Genomic DNA, 22,856 nt, shown 5'->3' on the forward strand with positions numbered 1-22,856 from the left:
TGCTTTAGGCACTGGAATAGGTCGGAGATTCCATGGAATATGAGGAATAGTAAAAATAACCATAGGAGCAACAATATCAGGATTCACACATCCAATCTCATGTGGGACAAAAGCAAGTCCCCTTCCATGACGCTCAAGCATCTCCTGAAAGCATTGCTTCTCCATGGGTAACAAGAAATCACCATTTTCAATTTTCAATTCAGCAAGTGTCTCTGCTGAAAATTTATGACCAATATGCTCCGGATTCCTCAAAATTTGCTGTTTAGCAGCCCTCTCTATTTGCTGATCACTGTCAGGTGGAAGCGGTACAGCAACCGGCTTTACCTTCTTATCCACAGTTTTGTATTTCGTGTCAACCCTGGCTTCATTATGCTCTTCTGCATTACATAAACCTTGCTGTAAATCAGCAATTCTGCACTCCAATGGCTGAATATTCTCAGTCCTCTGCTCTATGGACTGCATAGGAACAGCCCCAAACTCTGAATGCTGAAATATTTCAGCAGTAAACTCTGTTGGCTGAAAATTTTCAGCCCTCTGTCTCTCTGAAAGCTGATCATAACCAGCTAGAAACTCTGTTTGCTGAATTTCTTCAGCACTCAACACTCTTTGCTGAGTTACCTCAGCCTCTAACTCAATCTGTGACACAAAATCTGCAATTTCATGAAACATGTCCAGGGATTGCACTAATACATTACCATGACAATTCAGCATATCAGTTTTCAGCATATCTCCCATCTCTGACATCGTATCTGCACAAATCACACTGTCATACATACCATCTATGTGCTCATCATCCTAAAAAATTCCTGCATTTTTCAAATTTTTCTCCTTTCTGCATATATACTGCCTGGCAGCTCTAGGCAACCTAGAAGTCTTCTGATAACTCATTGAACTGTTTGCTGAAATCCCAACATAACCGGAGGAGAAAACACTGCTGCTGCCAGGAGGCGAGAACTCCAATCTCCTCTCCTCTGTACCACCGTCGTCTCGCGAAACGGCGGTACCTAATGAAAATCCGAATCCCTCACAGTGGGCAAGGGTGCATGTCTGAGAGTATCTCTGTTTCTAACATGGTTCACACATACAGTCATAAACTGAACTGCTCTCATACCATCTTTACTGCGAATCCGTGCATAAGCAGATCCATCATCCATGACCTTTGTTTCCATGCGCATCTCTGTAATGAATGGCTGTCCAAGAATTATGGGATACGAGCATGAATCCTGCACAAAGAAATGAAAATCCTCCTCTACATCACCAATAGAAACCCTGACACTAGGGCAAGCAGCATATAAATCTCCTGCAGTGTTATTGGCGGCTCTCATACGCCACCCATGCTCTACATCCATAGGCCATCTGTTACTCTCATAAACTCCACGAACAATGAGATTAATCTCTGAACCATGATCAACCAATGCAACATAAGGCACCTGTTTTTCTCCAACCTTTACCATCGTCTCTGTAGTTGCCCTAGCCCAATGGCTCCGCGAAAAGTGACTACGCGGTATCATGACAGGCTCATCAATTTCAGCATAATGCATAGGCTGAACCCTCTTCTCTACCTGCGGCAAAACAGAAGCATTATCAACCATAACCTCATCATCATCATCATCCAACTCTCCAATCAAAACTCCCTGTGTATCAGTGGTAGACAATGCATGTCTTTTCCTCTTCAGGACCTCCTGAAACTGATCCTGAAACTCTCTTTTTGAGATGCCCAAAATCTCAGAAATAGTGAAAGTCACCTCACTGCCAAGTATCTTATCATTAAAGATTTTCTTCATATCTGTAGATGTCTCAATATCGGACATCAATCTGAATCCTGGCTGCTTTCTCTCTCTAGGCTCTTGCCTCTTTTCTCTCTTTTGAGCATCCTCCATCTGTCGATCTGGCCCTGGTCTTGAAGATGGTCCTGCAATAGGTGGAGTAACAAACTCACCCCCTCTAGTCTTCTTAGCTGCACTTGGATTTTCTTCATCCCTCTTACGCTTCTCCTCAACAAATACATCTGCACCATGAGATTTAGCCAAATAAGCATAAATAGAATACCTGTCAACAGGCGAGTCCCAACCTGTCTCTGATCTGATGCTAGAGCCTGCACTAGTCAAAACAATTTGCTGAATTTTCCCCTTGTTTGCAGTCTCCATAGCATAAGTCCATAGTGCGAACTGAGTCTCTGATCCCTTCTCAATCTGTACTCCATATGCAGAAGCATCACCTCTAGCCGTCACATAAGAGGTACGCGCAGCCATGTCCTCCACTAACTTCTTCATTCCACCTTTACCAAAGTTGGTAGCAAGTGGAGCTCCTGTCTCAGTCCACCAAATCTTACCATCCTGCCCCCAATATACCAAATTCTGCCTCCTTGCATCCTGGAAAGAGTCACAATCCCTGCAATGCTGATGCTCCGTACTATCACACCAAATACATCTCAGATCTCTCCTAGGTACACTAGGAGCACTCCTAGGTGCAGTAGGAGCACTAGAAGAAGTAGTAGGCACAGTTGAAGCAAACTGCTCCTTCAACTTACCCACCAACTCCGCTTTGACTGACTCAAGTGTCAAATCTGTGATACCTTTGATTATGTCATCAAGAGAAGTAGGCACCGATGGAGCGGATGGTTTTGGAGCAGAAGGTGTAGGCATCGGTCGTGGAACAGGAGGAATAGGTGGAGTGGAAATAGTAGGCACTGGCATAGGCCAAGAAACTGGCTGAGGAGGAGAAGAAATAACAGGGATAGAAGTAGGCATAGGAGTTGATGATGGTGTAGGTGTCATGGAACCATTCTGTAGGCGAGTCTTCCATATCCTCCTCTTGGGCAAAGTCGAGACTGCATCCTGAGCATCCTGCCAATCAGTTTTAAGACCCATAGGCTTCGTGCGATCTTCAAGAAGCTCACCCAATTCTTCTTGAAGAACAGGATCTGCAGCTTGCAAGAAAAGTTCAACTTTTTCAACATCCAATGCTCTTTGTTCAATGGCATCAAGCTGACTATACCTCTCTTCGAATTCTCGAATCAACTCCGAAGCAGCAAGACCCTTGTTTGGCATGTAGACCCACTCTCGGAATGACCGCCGAGTAGCCATACCAAAGTCCTCAAGGAAGTATTCTTCTTTCAGAGCCTTCTTAAAATCTTGCCAATGTGTATTTTGAATAAAAAGATCAGTCACTTTTGTCCTCAAAGCAGGTGTGACAAGACGAAGGAAGTACTTACTCATAAGTCCAGCAGGAACTCCAAAAAACCCCATCTTGATCTCATATGTCTTCAAATATGCTGAAACATTACGCCCGTCAAATAGCTTCTTCTCACTTTCAACTGCTTCAATAGCCTTAGTCGCGCTGTTTGCATTCTCCTGCTCCGAATAGAGTTGTCTTTGCTGAGACAACTGTTGTTGATGCAATTGTTGTTGCTGCTGCATATACATTTGCGTTTGCTGATTTTGGAGCTGCATATACATGGACATATTCTGTAAAATCTGTTTTAGATCCTCCGTTGAAGTACTTGACGGAGCAGTCATAGATGGAGCTGAAGTAGAGGCAGCTGGAATTGTAGAAGAAGCTGAAATAGAGGCTGAAGTGTCTCCCATCCTGAAATTTCTGCAACGCTTTCACGTCGGGTTCACCAAAGATGTCGAAGGATTTATGAAAGCAAAGTCGCGTCTTCAGAAGACCTTGATAAATTTCAGAATATAAGATCAAACAAATGAATAAGCAAGATGTAAGGATTTGTGACCACCAAGCTTTCAACGAGACCTCGTCTTTACAGCAATGATAAGACTAAAAGCAGGTTTTCAGCTGAGCATATTTAAGACATGATCAGGGTGTAAGCTTAAACTATCCGCTCCAGTTCTTTGACATAGCCTAGAGTTTGATTAATGAATTTTAAGGAAGATATTTCCTTGTACACTGTATCTGTCATTTTCTGAAAGTACACACAATCATTGTGGACCTCTCATTCTGGTTAATCCTTTGCAACATAGGTCAGAAGTTCTTGATCTGAGGAGAACATCAACATCCTCTTTGCATCAGCAAGAGAGAGAAAGTCGCATGCTTTTTCCCAGTTATCTAACGCTTCAGAAGAAAGAAGCCCAGCTCTGTATGAAACTCTGCAATCTTGTTTCACCACTCATTGATTCCTCTTTGCATTTCACAATTCTACCATCGTTAATTTTACTTAAAGGCTGTTTCTTCTGTGTTACAGAGTGGCAATTATTATGATTACTGCAACTCAGATCTTGCCAAGAAACTGATGATGACAATTTGGATACTCTCTATAATCTGTGCGTTGAGAAAAACCAGAGTGACAACTCAAGATGGATAGATCAAAAAGAGTCCTTGAACAACAAATGGAGGAAACGACTTCATCGAATTTCAACCAGGGAAGTGAAAGTTCTGACTCTCAGCCTTCAATTTTATTCTGTCAAAGTGTGTAATCGCCCTCTCCACAGCCTATCACCACGAGCCTTTCATCTGTTCTCTTCATCTTCGTCTTCTTCACCCGTCTATATCATCACCTTATTCTACTTCCATAGGTCTTGTGCACCACAGCGATTATAGAATTTGTTTTCTCCGCTGAATATGTCCACAGCCCGCGGAAGCCGCATAACAGCTATCATCACAAGTTGCAGCCTTCAAGTTTATCACCTTCGGATTTTATTGTCACCCATCTTTCGCTCCGTCGACTTCTCTTTTTCGTCTCTTTTTCTGGCCATGCCTGTTCGATGATCCCTTTTTCTGGTTTTTCCAACTGTGACAAGAGGGAGATACTGGAATCAGCCTTACGAGACTCTGCTATTCTTTTCAGTATAAGTGATGTTCTCAAGCTAGTAATTCCAGTTATCCTCAGATTCGAGGAGGAATCCCTGATAGAGCTTCCCGCTCTTGAGCTCGATGGAGACGTTATAGCCTTCAACTTCGTGCAGCAGCTTCACAGTATACCATCCTGTTCGAAATGCCAATGTCGGGTTCACCAAAGATTGCCCCAAAAAGCTTCGCAGCCTGTCGCTGTCAATCATGAAGAACACCGGGCCAAAATCTTCATGTCACCCCAGAAATACGGTGACCAACTCCATTTCTCCAGAAATACAGTTATCTCTGCACGTCAACTTCAAGCTCCTCAAATACGCTGGGTCCTTCCTTAGGACTCATGAGAGAAGGTGGAATCGAGCCGACGATGGACTTTTAAAAAAAAAGTCAGTAGCACAAACTGATCAGTATCTTTTTTGTTGTAGGGCCATCTTCTTCCCTCAGCAGCTTAAGCCTGTACATTGTAGACCCCCCTCAATATATCGGCCATTCACGCCGTTTTCATCCTTCCCCCCTAATTAGCTCTTGACTCAGCTAATTAGCTTCTTCCCTTCCGTGATTCCCTGCGCGTCGACTCCTTTTTCTCCTCAGAATTATGCGCTGTATTATCCTCCTTCTCTCCCTCCAAAACACTTTTCAAAAACAAAAGCTTCTCTTTTTCCCCCAAATTGGCTTTTCTCCCCAGAGAAACGGTTCTTTTTTTAAATCGTGTCTTTCAGCTATTCATCATGAGTCATAATGTCAGCCTCATATACCCATTTTTGACCAGGGCGCCAAATACACTCAAAGCATCGCATTCAATGCAACAGTTTTATGTTCAAATAGCTTATCAAAACCTTTTCTGCTTCTGCAATGCTTCCACACTTCCCATACATGGATACAAGAAGTATACATGTAAATATAAGATGATCAAGTGCCAGGCCCTCTTGTTGCATAAGCTGAAGGCATTGATTAACCATCTTTTAATCACCACATGTCACATATCCATCAATCATTACACCCCAAGCAACAACAGCACGATCCTCTATACTCCAAACTCGAACAAGGTCATCTTCACCTCCAACCAAGACATATTTGCTATCTGGGCTTCAAGATCAGCAAAGAAGGGAACCAAAATAACTTTTGCCTCCACAAATTAGTTGTTCAGTCTTGAAATCAAAATCTGAGATAGCCAACTAGTGCAACACTCGCTAAATACAAGCCATTTGCAGAGAATGCAAAGTTATTGATAGAACCTTGGCATATGTGCCACCTTGCCAAGGGACTGCTCTTACTGGCTACTCATATGTTGCTACAAGCTCTCAAAATATATAAATAAGTGGTGATATCCATGTTGATGCATTCATGTTGCATTCTTTCAAACAATTCTAACACATCGATTAAGTATGTACAAAGTAGCAAATGCCGCATACACAACTTTTGGGTGGATTTCACACCTCGAATGCGCAGCAATACGACATCCACCCCCTCTAATCCTGCGCATCCTCCGGATGGGCCAACTACCCATGATCGTTATCATCAAGATCCACAAACAAATCAAGCTCTTCGTTATGAATTTCCGGTAAATCAACAAGATTTTCAGCCATATCATCTGTCTCTTCCATTAGAGTTTCTTGTTGTTGCTCTTCTCTTGAAAATTCTTCGAATGCATAATCCTCATCATCTCTTTTCTTGAAAATCTTGATTCTTTTTCCAGCAATAGGCACTCTAAGCACTGTCCCATCCAATTCAGTCAGCTCATATGTTGCATTATCAAAAACATGTCTAACTATGTATGGCCCAAACCATCTTTTCACCATCTTCCGAAGTGCAGTATGCTGATTTTCAAGACTGCTATCAAACACCAATACCCAATCTCCCTCTTCTATTGCTCTAGGCCGCAAGCGATGCCTGCTATCAAACCTTTCCTTATTCCTTAGTCTAGCAACTTTCAACCTGTCAATAGCTAGCTGAATATCCTCAGGTCTCCTCTCCAACTGTCGAATCCGAAGAGCTAAGAGCTCCTCTCTCGTCAAATCCTCCTGCCAAGGTAAAACTGACCAAGTCAAAGCACAAGTCTCAATCGGCATAACAGGTTTCTGACCATACATCAACTCTGCAGGCATATATCCTATGGTAACACTATGAGTCGTACGATCAGCCCATAAAGCAAATGGTAGAAGTCTTGGCCATTCTCCAATCCATCCTCTGCATGCTTTGGCTAATGCTTTCACTATCGGCGGATGCCCTCTTTCACTCTTTCCATTTCCCTCTGGATTATATGCTGTGGTTAGAGCCAACTTGATTCCTAGCTGAGAGAAAAACTCCTTAGCTTCATCTGCATCCAATTCTCCACGATCCGCAGTGATCTTACCCACACAACCATACCTGCAGAAAATTTCCTCCAATAAGAACTTACACACTGCACTAGTGGTCTTCGTTCTCAAAGATCTGCCCTCAACATGATTGGTAAGATCCTCTCTAGCCAAAACAATGTATCTCATCTGCCATAGGCCCATAGGCATGGTAACCAAATCAACTACCCACTTATAATGAATGCATAGCGGATAGGTCGGATGAAGCTCATCTCTATGACGCACTACTGAATACATCTGGCAGTCTCTGCAAGTCTCAACAAAGTGAGAAACATCTCTATACATGCCTTTTCACCAATATTTCTCCTTGATTTTCTCATAAGAAGCCCATACTCCTCTATGACCAGCCCAAGGACTCTCATGAAACTCTCTCATCACCTGTAACTGTGTCTCTCTATCACAGACAACCCGCAAAGGTAATCCGCCTCTTTTCTTTGGATGCTTCCAAAGAAATCCGTCCTTGAGAAAATAACCATAGGCTTTCCTTCTGATCTTCTTGAACTCTTCATCTGTCCATTCATCTCTTTTGCTTAGTGTACTAAGGTACCTGCCAATCTGCAACCAATCTCCAACATAGAGCTCTTCTGTGAAAGCCACAATATCATAGACATGACAAACATGATCAACCATAGTGGCTGAAATTTCTGCATCATCCTCTTCTGCAAGTAGAGTCTCCTCATCATCATATCTGGCTCTAGACAACATATCTGCCACTGGATTATCCTTCCCTGCTATGTGTTTAAATTCCGGATTTAATGACTTGATGTATGCAATCCATCTCAACATAGCTATATCCGGAGTAGAGCAACTCGTGATCATACCAATCAATGGCAAGCAATCTGTCTCTACCACAACTGAAGCTCCAATAAAGTACTCCTTGTCACATTTGAGAGCCGTGACAATCCCCAATAACTCCCTCTTGATTTGCGGATATCTTCTCTGTCTCTCGTTTAGGACTTTCGCCCCAAACCGAATAGCATACCTATTTCCATCTGCATCATCTTGACCCACAGCCCAACCTATGCCAATTGGACTAGTGTCAACTGTCAATACAATAGGCCTATCACAATTACAATCCGCTTTTCTGAGAGTAGGAGCATTCTGCAATAACTTCTTCAATTTCCGCATGGCTCTAGTGTGGCTCTCATCCCAATAGAATTTCTGCCCCTTTCGAAGCAGCTGATACAAACAATCTGCTATGTGTGCAAAATGAGGTATCCAAATCATATAAAACACACAAGCACCAATGAATCTCCATACCTCTGAAGTGGTAGAACAATACTCTGCAATCTTGCCTATAGCATTCACCTTATCAGGTGAGGGTTTCCTGCCATAATATCCACACATATACCCAACAATGACAACCTCATTCACTCCAAAAACAGATTTTTTCCCTGAAAGTGTCAAGTTCACTTCTTCTAACCTGTCCAAAATCTTCTCACATGCTGAAATATGATCAGCCACAAAGTATCTGCATCCCTGCTCATTTAGGCTCTCATTCTTCTCTTCTTCTGCATACCCCTTAATGGGCACATCATCCAAGAAAGGCATAGTAAGCTGAGGTATGTAATCACGAAGGACCTTATGCATGGCATTCATCATATGCACAACGGAATTAGTGGCACCTTGAGGCAAGGTACACATCCTGACAAGCCCAATAGGAGTTCTCATGGTGGTTATATCCCTGCTTTCCAAAGCCAGCTGAAATTGATCATAACCCGAATACAAATCACCCAAAGAATAGATGGCACGTCCAGCAAATGCCTCTGCAAACTCATCCACAACTGGACCTATACCAACATTCCTGATAGTAACTCTGTTCACTGGCTGCATGTCCTGAATAAATCGAAGAGTACCATTCTTCTTTGGAACTGTAAACCACCTGTTTGAGTATGGTGCAGATGAAGGCTCAAGGATTCCCATCCTGATTTTCTCATTCAATAAATCAATCAGCTTTGGCAAGTGTGCTTTAGGCACTGGAATAGGTCGGAGATTCCATGGAATATGAGGAATAGTAAAAATAACCATAGGAGCAACAATATCAGGATTCACACATCCAATCTCATGTGGGACAAAAGCAAGTCCCCTTCCATGACGCTCAAGCATCTCCTGAAAGCATTGCTTCTCCATGGGTAACAAGAAATCACCATTTTCAATTTTCAATTCAGCAAGTGTCTCTGCTGAAAATTTATGACCAATATGCTCCGGATTCCTCAAAATTTGCTGTTTAGCAGCCCTCTCTATTTGCTGATCACTGTCAGGTGGAAGCGGTACAGTAACCGGCTTCACCTTCTTATCCACAGTTTTGTATTTCGTGTCAACCCTGGCTTCATTATGCTCTTCTGCATTACATAAACCTTGCTGTAAATCAGCAATTCTGCACTCCAATGGCTGAATATTCTCAGCCCTCTGCTCTATGGACTGCATAGGAACAGCCCCAAACTCTGAATGCTGAAATATTTCAGCAGTAAACTCTGTTGGCTGAAAATTTTCAGCCCTCTGTCTCTCTGAAAGCTGATCATAACCAGCTAGAAACTCTGTTTGCTGAATTTCTTCAGCACTCAACACTCTTTGCTGAGTTACCTCAGCCTCTAACTCAATCTATGACACAAAATCTGCAATTTCATGAAACATGTCCAGGGATTGCACTAATACATTACCATGACAATTCAGCATATCAGTTTTCAGCATATCTCCCATCTCTGACATCGTATCTGCACAAATTACACTGTCATACATACCATCTATGTGCTCATCATCCTCAAAAATTCCTGCATTTTTCAAATTTTTCTCCTTTCTGCATATATACTGCCTGGCAACTCTAGGCAACCTAGAAGTCTTCTGATAACTCATTGAACTGTTTGCTGAAATCCCAACATAACCGGAGGAGAAAACACTGCTGCTGCCAGGAGGCGAGAACTCCAATCTCCTCTCCTCTGTACCACCGTCGTCTCGCGAAACGGCGGTACCTAATGAAAATCCGAATCCCTCACAGTGGGCAAGGGTGCATCTCTGAGAGTATCTCTGTTTCTAACATGGTTCACACATACAGTCATAAACTGAACTGCTCTCATACCATCTTTACTGCGAATCCGTGCATAAGCAGATCCATCATCCATGACCTTTGTTTCCATGCGCATCTCTGTAATGAATGGCTATCCAAGAATTATGGGATACGAGCATGAATCCTACACAAAGAAATGAAAATCCTCCTCTACATCACCAATAGAAACCCTGACACTAGGGCAAGCAGCATATAAATCACCTGCAGTGTTATTGGCGGCTCTCATACGCCACCCATGCTCTACATCCATAGGCCATCTCTTACTCTCATAAACTCCACGAACAATGAGATTAATCTCTGAACCATGATCAACCTATGCAACATAAGGCACCTGTTTTTCTCCAACCTTTACCATCGTCTCTGTAGTTGCCCTAGCCCAATGGCTCCGCGAAAAGTGACTACGCGGTATCATGACAGGCTCATCAATTTCAGCATAATGCATAGGCTGAACCCTCTTCTCTACCTGCGGCAAAACAGAAGCATTATCAACCATAACCTCATCATCATCATCATCCAACTCTCCAATCAAAACTCCCTGTGTATCAGTGGTAGACAATGCATATCTTTTCCTCTTCAGGACCTCCTGAAACTGATCCTGAAACTCTCTTTTTGAGATGCCCAAAATCTCAGAAATAGTGAAAGTCACCTCACTGCCAAGTATCTTATCATTAAAGATTTTCTTCATATCTGTAGATGTCTCAATATCGGACATCAATCTGAATCCTGGCTGCTTTCTCTCTCTAGGCTCTTGCCTCTTTTCTCTCTTTTGAGCATCCTCCATCTGTCGATCTGGCCCTGGTCTTGAAGATGGTCCTGCAATAGGTGGAGTAACAAACTCACCCCCTCTAGTCTTCTTAGCTGCACTTGGATTTTCTTCATCCCTCTTACGCTTCTCCTCAACAAATACATCTGCACCATGAGATTTAGCCAAATAAGCATAAATAGAATACCTGTCAACAGGCGAGTCCCAACCTGTCTCTGATCTGATGCTAGAGCCTGCACTAATCAAAACAGTTTGCTGAATTTTCCCCTTGTTTGCAGTCTCCATAGCATAAGTCCATAGTGCGGACTGAGTCTCTGATCCCTTCTCAATCTGTACTCCATATGCAGAAGCATCACCTCTAGCCGTCACATAAGAAGTACGCGCAGCCATGTCCTCCACTAACTTCTTCATTCCACCTTTACCAAAGTTGGTAGCAAGTGGAGCTCCTGTCTCAGTCAACCAAATCTTACCATCCTGCCCCCAATATACCAAATTCTGCCTCCTTGCATCCTGGAAAGAGTCACAATCCCTGCAATGCTGATGCTCCGTACTATCACACCAAATACATCTCCGATCTCTCCTAGGTGCACTAGGAGCACTCCTAGGTGCAGTAGGAGCACTAGAAGAAGTAGTAGGCACAGTTGAAGCAAACTGCTCCTTCAACTTACCCACCAACTCCGCTTTGACTGACTCAAGTGTCAAATCTGTGATACCTTTGATTATGTCATCAAGAGAAGTAGGCACCGATGGAGCGGATGGTTTTGGAGCAGAAGGTGTAGGCATCGGTCGTGGAACAGGAGGAATAGGTGGAGTGGAAATAGTAGGCACTGGCATAGGCCAAGAAACTGGCTGAGGAGGAGAAGAAATAACAGGGATAGAAGTAGGCATAGGAGTTGATGATGGTGTAGGTGTCATGGAACCATTCTGTAGGCGAGTCTTCCATATCCTCCTCTTGGTCAAAGTCGAGACTGCATCCTGAGCATCCTGCCAATCAGTTTTAAGACCCATAGGCTTCGTGCGATCTTCAAGAAGCTCACCCAATTCTTCTTGAAGAACAGGATCTGCAGCTTGCAAGAAAAGTTCAACTTTTTCAACATCCAATGCTCTTTGTTCAATGGCATCAAGCTGACTATACCTCTCTTCGAATTCTCGAATCAACTCCGAAGCAGCAAGACCCTTGTTTGGCATGTAGACCCACTCTCGAAATGACCGCCGAGTAGCCATACCAAAGTCCTCAAGGAAGTATTCTTCTTTTAGAGCCTTCTTAAAATCTTGCCAATGTGTATTTTGAATAAAAAGATCAGTCACTTTTGTCCTCAAAGCAGGTGTGACAAGACGAAGGAAGTACTTACTCATAAATCCAGCAGGAACTCCAAAAAACCCCATCTTGATCTCATATGTCTTCAAATATGCTGAAACATTATGCCCGTCAAATAGCTTCTTCTCACTTTCAACTGCTTCAATAGCCTTAGTCGCGCTGTTTGCATTCTCCTGCTCCGAATAGAGTTGCCTTTGCTGAGACAACTGTTGTTGATGCAATTGTTGTTGCTGCTGCATATACATTTGCGTTTGCTGATTTTGGAGCTGCATATACATGGACATATTCTGCAAAATCTGTTTTAGATCCTCCGTTGAAGTACTTGACGCAGCAGTCATAGATGGAGCTGAAGTAGAGGCAGCTGGAATTGTAGAAGAAGCTGAAATAGAGGCTGAAGTGTCTCCCATCCTGAAATTTCTGCGACGCTTTCACGTCGGGTTCACCAAAGATGTCAAAGGATTTATGAAAGCAAAGTCGCGTCTTCAGAAGACCTTGATAAATTTCAGAATATAAGATCAAACAAATGAATAAGCAAGATGTAAGGATTTGTGACCACCAAGCTTTCAACGAGACCTCGTCTTTACAGCAATGATAAGACTAAAAGCAGGTTTTCAGCTGAGCATATTTAAGACATGATCAGGGTGTAAGCTTAAACTATCCGCTCCAGTTCTTTGACATAGCCCAGAGTTTGATTAATGAATTTTAAGGAAGATATTTCCTTGTACACTGTATCTGTCATTTTCTGAAAGTACACACAATCATTGTGGACCTCTCATTCTGGTTAATCCTTTGCAACATAGGTCAGAAGTTCTTGATCTGAGGAGAACATCAACATCCTCTTTGCATCAGCAAGAGAGAGAAAGTCGCATGCTTTTTCCAAGTTATCTAACGCTTCAGAAGAAAGAAGCCCAGCTCTGTATGAAACTCTGCAATCTTGTTTCACCACTCATTGATTCCTCTTTGCATTTCACAATTCTACCATCGTTAATTTTACTTAAAGGCTGTTTCTTCTGTGTTACAGAGTGGAAATTATTATGATTACTGCAACTCAGATCTTGCCAAGAAACTGATGATGACAATTTGGATACTCTCTATAATCTGTGCGTTGAGAAAAACCAGAGTGACAACTCAAGATGGATAGATCAAAAAGAGTCCTTGAACAACAAATGGAGGAAACGACTTCATCGAATTTCAACCAGGGAAGTGAAAGTTCTGACTCTCAGCCTTCAATTTTATTCTGTCAAAGTGTGTAATCGCCCTCTCCACAGCCTATCACCACGAGCCTTTCATCTGTTCTCTTCATCTTCGTCTTCTTCACCCGTCTATATCATCACCTTATTCTACTTCCATAGGTCTTGTGCACCACAACGATTATAGAATTTGTTTTCTCCGCTGAATATGTCCACAGCCCGCGGAAGCCGCATAACAGCTATCATCACAAGTTGCAGCCTTCAAGTTTATCACCTTCGGATTTTATTGTCACCCATCTTTCGCTCCGTCGACTTCTCTTTTTCGTCTCTTTTTCTGGCCATGCTTGTTCGATGATCCCTTTTTCTGGTTTTTCTAACTGTGACAAGAGGGAGATACTGGAATCAGCCTTACGAGACTCTGCTATTCTTTTCAGTATAAGTGATGTTCTCAAGCTAGTAATTCCAGTTATCCTCAGATTCGAGGAGGAATCCCTGATAGAGCTTCCCGCTCTTGAGCTCGATGGAGACGTTATAGCCTTCAACTTCGTGCAGCAGCTTCACAGTATACCATCCTGTTCGAAATGCCAATGTCGGGTTCACCAAAGATTGCCCCAAAAAGCTTCGCAGCCTGTCGCTGTCAATCATGAAGAACACCGGGCCAAAATCTTCATGTCACCCCAGAAATACGGTGACCAACTCCATTTCTCCAGAAATACAGTTATCTCTGCACGTCAACTTCAAGCTCCTCAAATACGCTGGGTCCTTCCTTAGGACTCATGAGAGAAGGTGGAATCGAGCCGACGATGGCCTTCAAAAAAAAAAGTCAGTAGCACAAACTGATCAGTATCTTTTTCGTTGTAGGGCCATCTTCTTCCCTCAGCAGCTTAAGCCTGTACATTGTAGACCCCCCTCAATATATCGGCCATTCACGCTGTTTTCATCCTTCCCCCCTAATTAGCTCTTGACTCAGCTAATTAGCTTCTTCCCTTCCGTGATTCCCTGCGCGTCGACTCCTTTTTCTCCTCAGAATTATGCGCTGTATTATCCTCCTTCTCTCCCTCCAAAACACTTTTCAAAAACAAAAGCTTCTCTTTTTCCCCCAAATTGGCTTTTCTCCCCAGAGAAACGGTTCTTTTTTTAAATCGTGTCTTTCAGCTATTCATCATGAGTCATAATGTCAGCCTCATATACCCATTTTTGACTAGGGCGCCAAATACACTCAAAGCATCGCATTCAATGCAACAGTTTTATGTTCAAATAGCTTATCAAAACCTTTTCTGCTTCTGCAATGCTTCCACACTTCCCTTACATGGATACAAGAAGTATACATGTAAATATAAGATGATCAAGTGCCAGGCCCTCTTGTTGCATAAGCTGAAGGCATTGATTAACCATCTTTTAATCACCACATGTCACATATCCATCAATCATTACACCCCAAGCAACAACAGCACGATGCTCTATACTCCAAACTCGAACAAGGTCATCTTCACCTCCAACCAAGACATATTTGCTATCTGGGCTTCAAGATCAGCAAAGAAGGGAACCAAAATAACTTTTGCCTCCACAAATTAGTTGTTCAGTCTTGAAATCAAAATCTGAGATAGCCAACTAGTGCAACACTCGCTAAATACAAGCCATTTGCAGAGAATGCAAAGTTATTGATAGAACCTTGGCATATATGCCACCTTGCCAAGGGACTGCTCTTACTGGCTACTCATATGTTGCTACAAGCTCTCAAAATATATAAATAAGTGGTGATATCCATGTTGATGCATTCATGTTGCATTCTTTCAAACAATTCTAACACATCGATTAAGTATGTACAAAGTAGCAAATGCCGCATACACAACTTTTGGGTGGATTTCACACCTCGAATGCGCAGCAATACGACAGCGTGTCAAACTAAATGTGATAGGTAATTAGATAACTAAAGCAACCCCGAGGAAAGTGCGGTGGATGTGGCCATGGGTCCATCCTACGGATGGGTGGTTCCGGTTGGCGGGGAACTTTTCTCAAAGAAGTTGACAGCAAGGAACGATGACCTAGAATCTAGGATACTAGAGTCTCGATTTATGCTGTTTTAGGGGAACGGAATGGGATTATGCCTTATGGGCAGAGAGGTCGAGCTTTGCATCCCTCTCATTTTCCATTCTCTTTGAACCAAGTGCAGCATGAATCCGCTTCGACCCTAACGTTTCTGCGTAAAGTAGTTCACCTGGGGTTCGACGCTAGCTATCGTTCTAGGAATTTGACCATTAGGAAAACCCTGATTTAGGTCGGCCCTACGTGGGAACGACCGGAATGCTTCCGCTTCGTGGTAGACTCGGGAGGACCTAGATCACAAATCCCGTAACATTCCGTGGGAGTGCCGGGCGACGCTTTCTAGACTCTCTTCCCGATGGGCTGCTAAGACGTGTCTTGCAAGTGAACAGGTGGACACGTTACATAAGTGTTAAGAATACAAGCATTGATGAGAGAAATTTAAGCACTAGAATTTTTTGCATTTCATTTTGCAGGTACATGAACATGGCATATTTGTTCCATATGTTGTGGTGAGATTGAGTAACTCACGTATGCATGTACATACAAAAACTACAAAGTCACCAAAAGCTTAAAAGGAATATTGCATATTATTGTCTTGGCCACCTATATGTGCAAACAATGCTATGTAAAGATGGATTATGAACCTGATGGTATTGGAAAAATGTGCATATATTTAATAGCATCTAAATACGCCACCATTGGGGACTTAGTTACTTCATCACTATACCTAGGTGACAAACTCAAAATTGGACAACTAATTAGCCTTTAATGAACTTGTGGTTGTATTGATTTTGTTGAATTAACACTTTAGAAAGGATAGTTTTACAAAATAGAAATCCTTGTTAAAGATAAGGTCATACCTTATCGCTTGTCATTAGCATGTGGTTAGCTATGATGTTTTTTAGGAGCCGTCTTTTGATGTCACAAATATTAGTATCATTGAGAATCATCAAGAAACCGTTGTCTTCATAGAAGATATTATACTAATATAATTTGTATTTGCTTGGTTATGCCTTTTGAATAGTTAATCTGTCTAGTGCTCGTCTAGTGCCATCCCCAATTCCATATTCGGTATCCTTGATTTCATATTCTCATAATTTTCACGTGTAGCATGTATGTTGCATGCATACTTCACGGGCTAGCTCATAAGGTGTAATGAGGTTCAAAGAACACCAATTATGACATGAAAGCATGAAAAGAAATGATATCATGCAATGAGGTCATGGATGATGCCCACACACACACACACACACACAAACACACACACACACACACACACATACATGATGATGATGATGATGACGACGATGATAGCAAGAGAGAGAGAGAGAGAGAGAGAGAGAGAGGGAGAGAGAGAGAGATGATGACGACGATGATAGCACTTCGATGTCTTAGTACAAAATAACATGTTATTAAGGAATGATAAGTACATAAAACATTCAAAGTTTTTGTATGGGTAAAGTAGCGTACTGAGTCTTTTTAAAAAAGGACCACAAGTTCCAATAAGTTGCGTACATAAACCAGTCTATTGGTGCACTTAGTTGACCACCTAGACAAAACAAGGAATCCGTCCGCTCTTGTAGACTTACATTGACATGGAACTAGGACTACTACTAATTAACTCTAATTAGCGTCTCACGTTAATCATGTGGAGCATAAGAATGAATGATGAATGATTGAATTCAATGATGGGAACTAGAACCAGCACCACTACTAGAACCAGCACCACCACTAGAACTAGCACCACCATGACCACCACCACTCGAACTAGCACCACCATGACGACCACCACTCGAACTAGCACCACCACCATCACCTGCACCAGCACCACCAGAAGCGGCAGCACCACTTCCATCCGGGGTACAATATTCATTGACGAAGCTGACAACGCCTGCGGCTTGGTCGACTTCGATGAAGAGGCCCTCCATCTGCATACTGCCGATGACGACCAAGCGCGGGCCGTGGGAGGGCGCAAGCAGCGGGAGGCAGAAGGTGTGGGTGTCCTGGCCGGGGACAGGCTCGACGATGGTGGGATTGAGGACTTGGGTGTTGGTGAGGATGAGGATGGGGGACAAAGAGCCGAAGCGCAAGGTGATGGTGGGGATGTTGTTGACGCCGGGGCGGGTGGCGGCATCGGCAAGCAGGTCGTAGCAATAGCTGGTGGGCCGCCAATTGCGCAGTATCCCCCTGCTAGCCATGGCCGTCGTGAGAGCAGCCCCGATCGCACTGTAAAGCGCCACAGGAACGCGCGTCCACCTCTCCCGGGTGTCGAACATCACGGAGACATCGGGAGTTATCAGGGGCAGATTCATGGGGATCAAAACACCTGCCACCCATAAATGATATAACATAGGGTGTCAATTACTTCATCAATAATAACAATAATAACAGCATAAGGTATCAAAGTTGGGGTTCCATGATGATAAGGAGATGCACTACCATCCACTGTGATTTCTGTCAAGGGCAGATAGAGTCCCCCCTCGGCTCCCATCCCGACTCTGATGATGCCCGGTGGTATGGGGAACAGATCTCCAAACCCAACAACGCCGGGCCCCGCGTTGGGAGGCGGCAAGCAGAAGAAGAAGCTCTTGTTCTCGAGCTGCTTGGAGAAGGCTGCATTGCTGGTCCGCATCTTGTATCCCAATCCCAGGACACCGTAGATGTACCGCCGCGGCGAGGCCTCCAACGCACAGCCGAACAGCAGACCGTCCCCGGGGCGTGTGAGCGGATGCGCATTCGTGCCCATTGTGAAGGTGTCGGTGGCCAGAAGCCCCTCCATCAGAATATAGTCTCTGTAGAATTCTCCTGTCCGAGTCAGGCGCTTGAAGCTGAATCCGCATTGGTCGTACGTCACATTGCAACCTTATCACAATGTTCGCACAAACAAAATGTCTTGTATTATTCTTCACCAAACAACCTAGGTTTCGTCAAAAGTCAATTGCAAAAATCCCCCCCAAATTAAAAAAAAAGGAACTTCACAAGTGAAAGAACAAGTTTTAAATCCTTAAGTCCTTGAAAAATTTCCATAATAAAAATGACAAATACATGTAATTTGATTCAGAAATCCCTCCAAAATTTTGAGCTACAAGTTTTCGCATATGCTACAAAAAGGTTTTCTATGAACACTCCTTGAACTTATCTATCAAAAGAAACTACTCTATTGATTGCTCTCTTGACATCTTATCGCTCATCTTTTGACCAATCCAAACGGAGATGCACCCGCCCCGACTAACTTCGCACCACTAGCTCCAGATGATATTAATTGTGTTTTTGCAAAGTTTATTCATTGCCAATGTCTATCAATCATTGTTTCGAGACACAATTTATGGTTGACTTATAGTAGACTTCATGGAATGGATTGGCATCTTTATCCCAATGGAGCAACAAAATTGAGCCCAAAAAGAAACAAAAAACAACAACAAACTTAACCTAATTAATATTTAGGAGAGAGTGACTTTCTACCTTGAGATCACAAGAAGTTTGGTTCATAGTGAACCTCTCCACCTTAATATCACAAGAAGTTATAGACATTTTCCAATGTGGGAGAAAGGGTTATTTTCCCTTTTTAAAAAAAATAGCGTTTAACATCAAGAGCTTCGGTTCGGGAATCGGGAGGCATCGCACACTCGACTAGGTACGGTTGGGATAGCACAATGCCTTCTTGACTAGGTATCATTGGGGATAGCTAGAGTCAGTCGCCGCTCTTCGGCCCCAACCACATCTAGCTAAGTATGTGGTGTCTCTCCCCAAGGAACTCATGATGTTATTGTGATTCGCAATGTGGGAATCATATCTGGCAGCGGGATTTCATCTAAAACTTCTTGTGGATTTAACAATAAGAAACACACACACGCGCGCGCTCTCTCTCTCACTCCCTCTCTCTCACTTCTTTGAAAGACAAATTTTTAAAATTGCGTTTGCTAAAAGGACCTTACCTTTAGATTCCCGTAAGAAATTGTCTTTCCTAAAAAACCTTACCTTTAGATTCCCATTCGGGGAGCCGATCGCAGGCCTCATCACAGGGTTTTCTGACGTAGGTTCTGGAGGCCTCGGGCTTGAAGAGGTACTCCTCGTTGTACGTATCGAGAAAATCCACGTGCTCGCCGGGGGCGAGGCAGGGCACGGTGGTGATGTCCGACATGCTGTCCAGGATGAAGTCCACCTTCAAGGCCGGGGTCCCCACCTCCATCTGCATCACGAAATGCACCAACCCCCCAAACGGCCGCCTCTCCACAGGCGCCGTCATCACGGGCCAGTCCACCCTCGGCTTCATATTCACGAGCCCGCCGCCATAAGCAGCTGCTGCCGCCGCGCTTCTACTTGTCATCTCACTGCCGTTGCGTACTGACGGCGGTGGCGCCTTGAGATTGAAGACGCTGTCAGCGCCGTCAGCCGTGCCGGCGGGCCTCACCAGCAGATGCAGCGCCGCCCCGTGGTGCATCCACATCAGAATGGCTGCTGATATGAGTAGTAGCGGCATCCGTAACGTCGCCATCGGCTGCGCGCGCTTCACCAATCTCGCCATTCCTGCGTTACTTCGTCGCCTACAAATCTCGCGATTCGAATAATGCTCGAGGAAGCAATGGTTTAAAAGCAGCCCATGTAACGCTTATATCTCTCGGGTATCTCCCAAGAGGGAGTGGGGTTTCTACGACGAGAGTTGTTATGAGAAAGGTCAAGCGTACAAGAAACATTGTAACAACTTTTGGTCTCGTATACATCTAGGTGTTCCTCTTTCCACATGGGCTTTGCGCCAACATAATACAAGTATCGTTTTTCATTCTCAAAGCTATCTTGCTTTTTATTCTCTTTTCTAGCAAAGTGTCTTTTTCTAAGCAAAGGTGGTGAAAGATTATGGGGGATCAAGGTGCCAACTGTGGGTGATGAATGCAAAGTGGGGAAAATCACTCTACACACTCCTTGTGCATCACACTTGGTATCAAAGCTCTACTCACACAAAGGCTAGTCTTTCAACGGGCATGGGAACGATCAAGAAGGAAAGCTAGTTGTGGTTCATTAACATGGGTAGACGCAACAAGAATAAATGTGGGATTTAAGACGACCGAGATGAGATCTCGGTGGCCCTTAGAATCAGGGCAAGTAGACCTCAACTAGAGATTGGGAAAGGGTATCCAACCAAGCATGAGAATGAGTTAGATGCTGCAATGCACGATAAAGAGGTGCCTCGGCGCGAGCCTAACTTGATGGATGCCATGCCGGAGATGATGAAGGACTTGCCGACTACCATGCTACCCAAGGCATTGGAAATGCTCAAGCTGAAATTGACAATGATGGGGAGAATCACCGAAGGTGCTGAAAGAAAGAAAAGAAGGTTCGGGATGACTCCTCATCGGATGAGATGGGAAAATACAAGCCTCATACTCAAGGTCTCAAGCAAGAGGAAAGGATTAGTAGCAGCCCAGGTACTGGAGGGTGATGCCTCGAACTGGCTGATGTATAAAGAAGAACAGTATGGTAGAAAGTTGGAACAACAAGCAATCCCTCAAACTAGAGTACATCAAAACTCAGTTCGAGACAATCCCAGCAAATAGTTCTGCTAGTTTCAAAACAACCAACTCAAGGGTCGGCCGAGGAAACAACACAACCAGAGGTGGCTATGGAGGGGTGATAGATTTGGGCAAGGAAGAGGAGACCCATTGTCTTGTCACACATGTGAAGAACCTCACTTCGCTCGTGATTTTCCGAGAGGGGCAGCTTCAACAAGTGGATCAAGGTTTGCTGATGCACAAGCAAACATGGAGGGGCCAAGGTCGACAGTATAGCATATAGAGATAGAAGAGGAAGATAAGGAGTGGGAACCAAAGGCCAAGGTAGGAGCACTCGGAGCAAAGCCATCACCCACCGTGCCAACCTTCATTCCCAACATCTGTAATATATTTACATAGGCTAAGTTGGAGAATCAACCACAAGCAATGATAGTGGACACAGGTGAAACACACAATTTTGTATCACCTCAAGTAGTTGCCCGACTAGGTGTGAATCTGGTGAGGGCAGAAGGGTTGGAGGTGTCATTTGTTCAAGGAAAATACAAATATTGTGAATTGGCAAAAGAGGTACCAGTTCAAATTGGACAATGGCAAGCAAACTTAGATTTCATAGTGGTCCCAATGGATGATTTCAAAGGCATCTTAGGCATGGATTGGATAGATAACCATGTCATACAAATACTAAGCATGAGAAAGAATAAGATATACTTGTTGCAGGCCCCACAATCAATGGTGTGGATACCATATTTTCGCACAAAGTATAGAGGCCACAACAAGACATTAGCAGAAAATACAGTGGATGCTAGACTGGTGATCACAAAGGTGAATGATATAGGGAGTCATGTGAAGGATAGTGCCACACAAGTATGGGTGGAAAGATCACCAACGAATGAGCAACAGTAACAAAAACAAGTTGAGGATATACAAAAGATGGATCCAGTGAAGGATCAAGCTGGAGCAACAAAGCCAACTCAAGAGAAGCAGGAATAATTGGAAGCCCAAGGTCCCATGGAGATCATTGCGAAGCAATTGGAGAAAGAGTTAAAGCATGGGGACTAGTTAGGACTTTGCATGATGCGGCTTATCGAAGAAGAACCAGTGATTCAACAAATCATCTCGACTATAGAAGATGATAGGATCCGAGAGGTCCTAGACTGGTGTGCAGATCGGACGCAGTATGCTCACGTAGCGAATCCCGGAAGGTCCCCAAGAACAATGAACTCTACCTTTTTGCACAAAAAACAATGTAAAAGCATGAACGACAAGAAGCAAGAGACCAATTGGGTTCAATCTCCCCCATGCCTTGTGTGAGCGCTTCACAAAGCATGTATTTTATGTATATTTTCATCTTCATGCTCAATAATAGCCCAATTTACAAAAATATGACAAGCTTTTAGCTTTTGAGTTTGCTTTCTACAAAAATAGGAAATAAAGCTAATGAACGGTGCCCATAGAGTCTGGCACGCCCAATCTCAATGTCCAAATAGAAATAACATATCCGTGCGCATAGGTGCATACAAAATAATAATCAACAATCGATGTCTCAATAGACATAACAAAATATAGGCGTGGCGCCTATCAAAATATAATCCAAAGGTCGAATACTCGCTAAACTCCAATGCTTTCCTCCGCCACTGCTGCTATCTCTACACATCAACTGCAGCATTCACAATCGTTAGTAAAATAATACAATTAAACCGACAAAAGTGAATACCTAGCAGTCTTCAGCTACATAAATAAATCAATTGGTTAGAAATAAATCCTAACCTTAATTTATTACGAGTGCGCACTCTAAACTCATAAACGTT

The 22,856-nt window shown here is 43.5% G+C and overlaps 1 protein-coding gene across 1 annotated transcript; it reads right to left on the reverse strand.

The window, feature by feature from the left end:
- Nucleotides 1-16,968: 16,968 nt before the first annotated feature.
- On the reverse strand, nucleotides 16,969-20,066 carry LOC148018780 (protein ASPARTIC PROTEASE IN GUARD CELL 2-like). Its single transcript, XM_087701251.1, has 3 exons — nucleotides 19,520-20,066; nucleotides 17,981-18,403; nucleotides 16,969-17,867 (listed from the first exon to the last, which is right to left on the reverse strand). Exons 1-3 carry the CDS (start codon nucleotides 20,064-20,066, stop codon nucleotides 17,224-17,226), a joined length of 1,614 nt encoding a protein of 537 aa, XP_087557377.1. The 3' UTR covers nucleotides 16,969-17,223.
- Between the last annotated feature and the right edge of the window lie 2,790 nt (nucleotides 20,067-22,856).

The sequence above is a fragment of the Lygodium microphyllum genome, chromosome 20 (genome assembly GCF_053477565.2).
Source record: "Lygodium microphyllum isolate KBCC chromosome 20, Lygodium_microphyllum_v1.1.10, whole genome shotgun sequence".
NCBI classification, from domain to species: Eukaryota; Viridiplantae; Streptophyta; class Polypodiopsida; order Schizaeales; family Lygodiaceae; genus Lygodium; species Lygodium microphyllum.

What these genes read in the sequence shown, in the direction of transcription:
- LOC148018780 (XM_087701251.1), bottom strand. Translation starts at nt 20,066, where the DNA reads ATGGCGAGATTGGTGAAGCGCGCGCAGCCGATGGCGACGTTACGGATG. An exon ending in CCCCGAATGGGAATCTAAAG is followed by an intron (nt 18,404 to 19,519) that starts GTAAGGTTTTTT and finishes CATTGTGATAAG; the next exon opens with GTTGCAATGTGACGTACGAC. An exon ending in GACAGAAATCACAGTGGATG is followed by an intron (nt 17,868 to 17,980) that starts GTAGTGCATCTC and finishes TATGGGTGGCAG; the next exon opens with GTGTTTTGATCCCCATGAAT.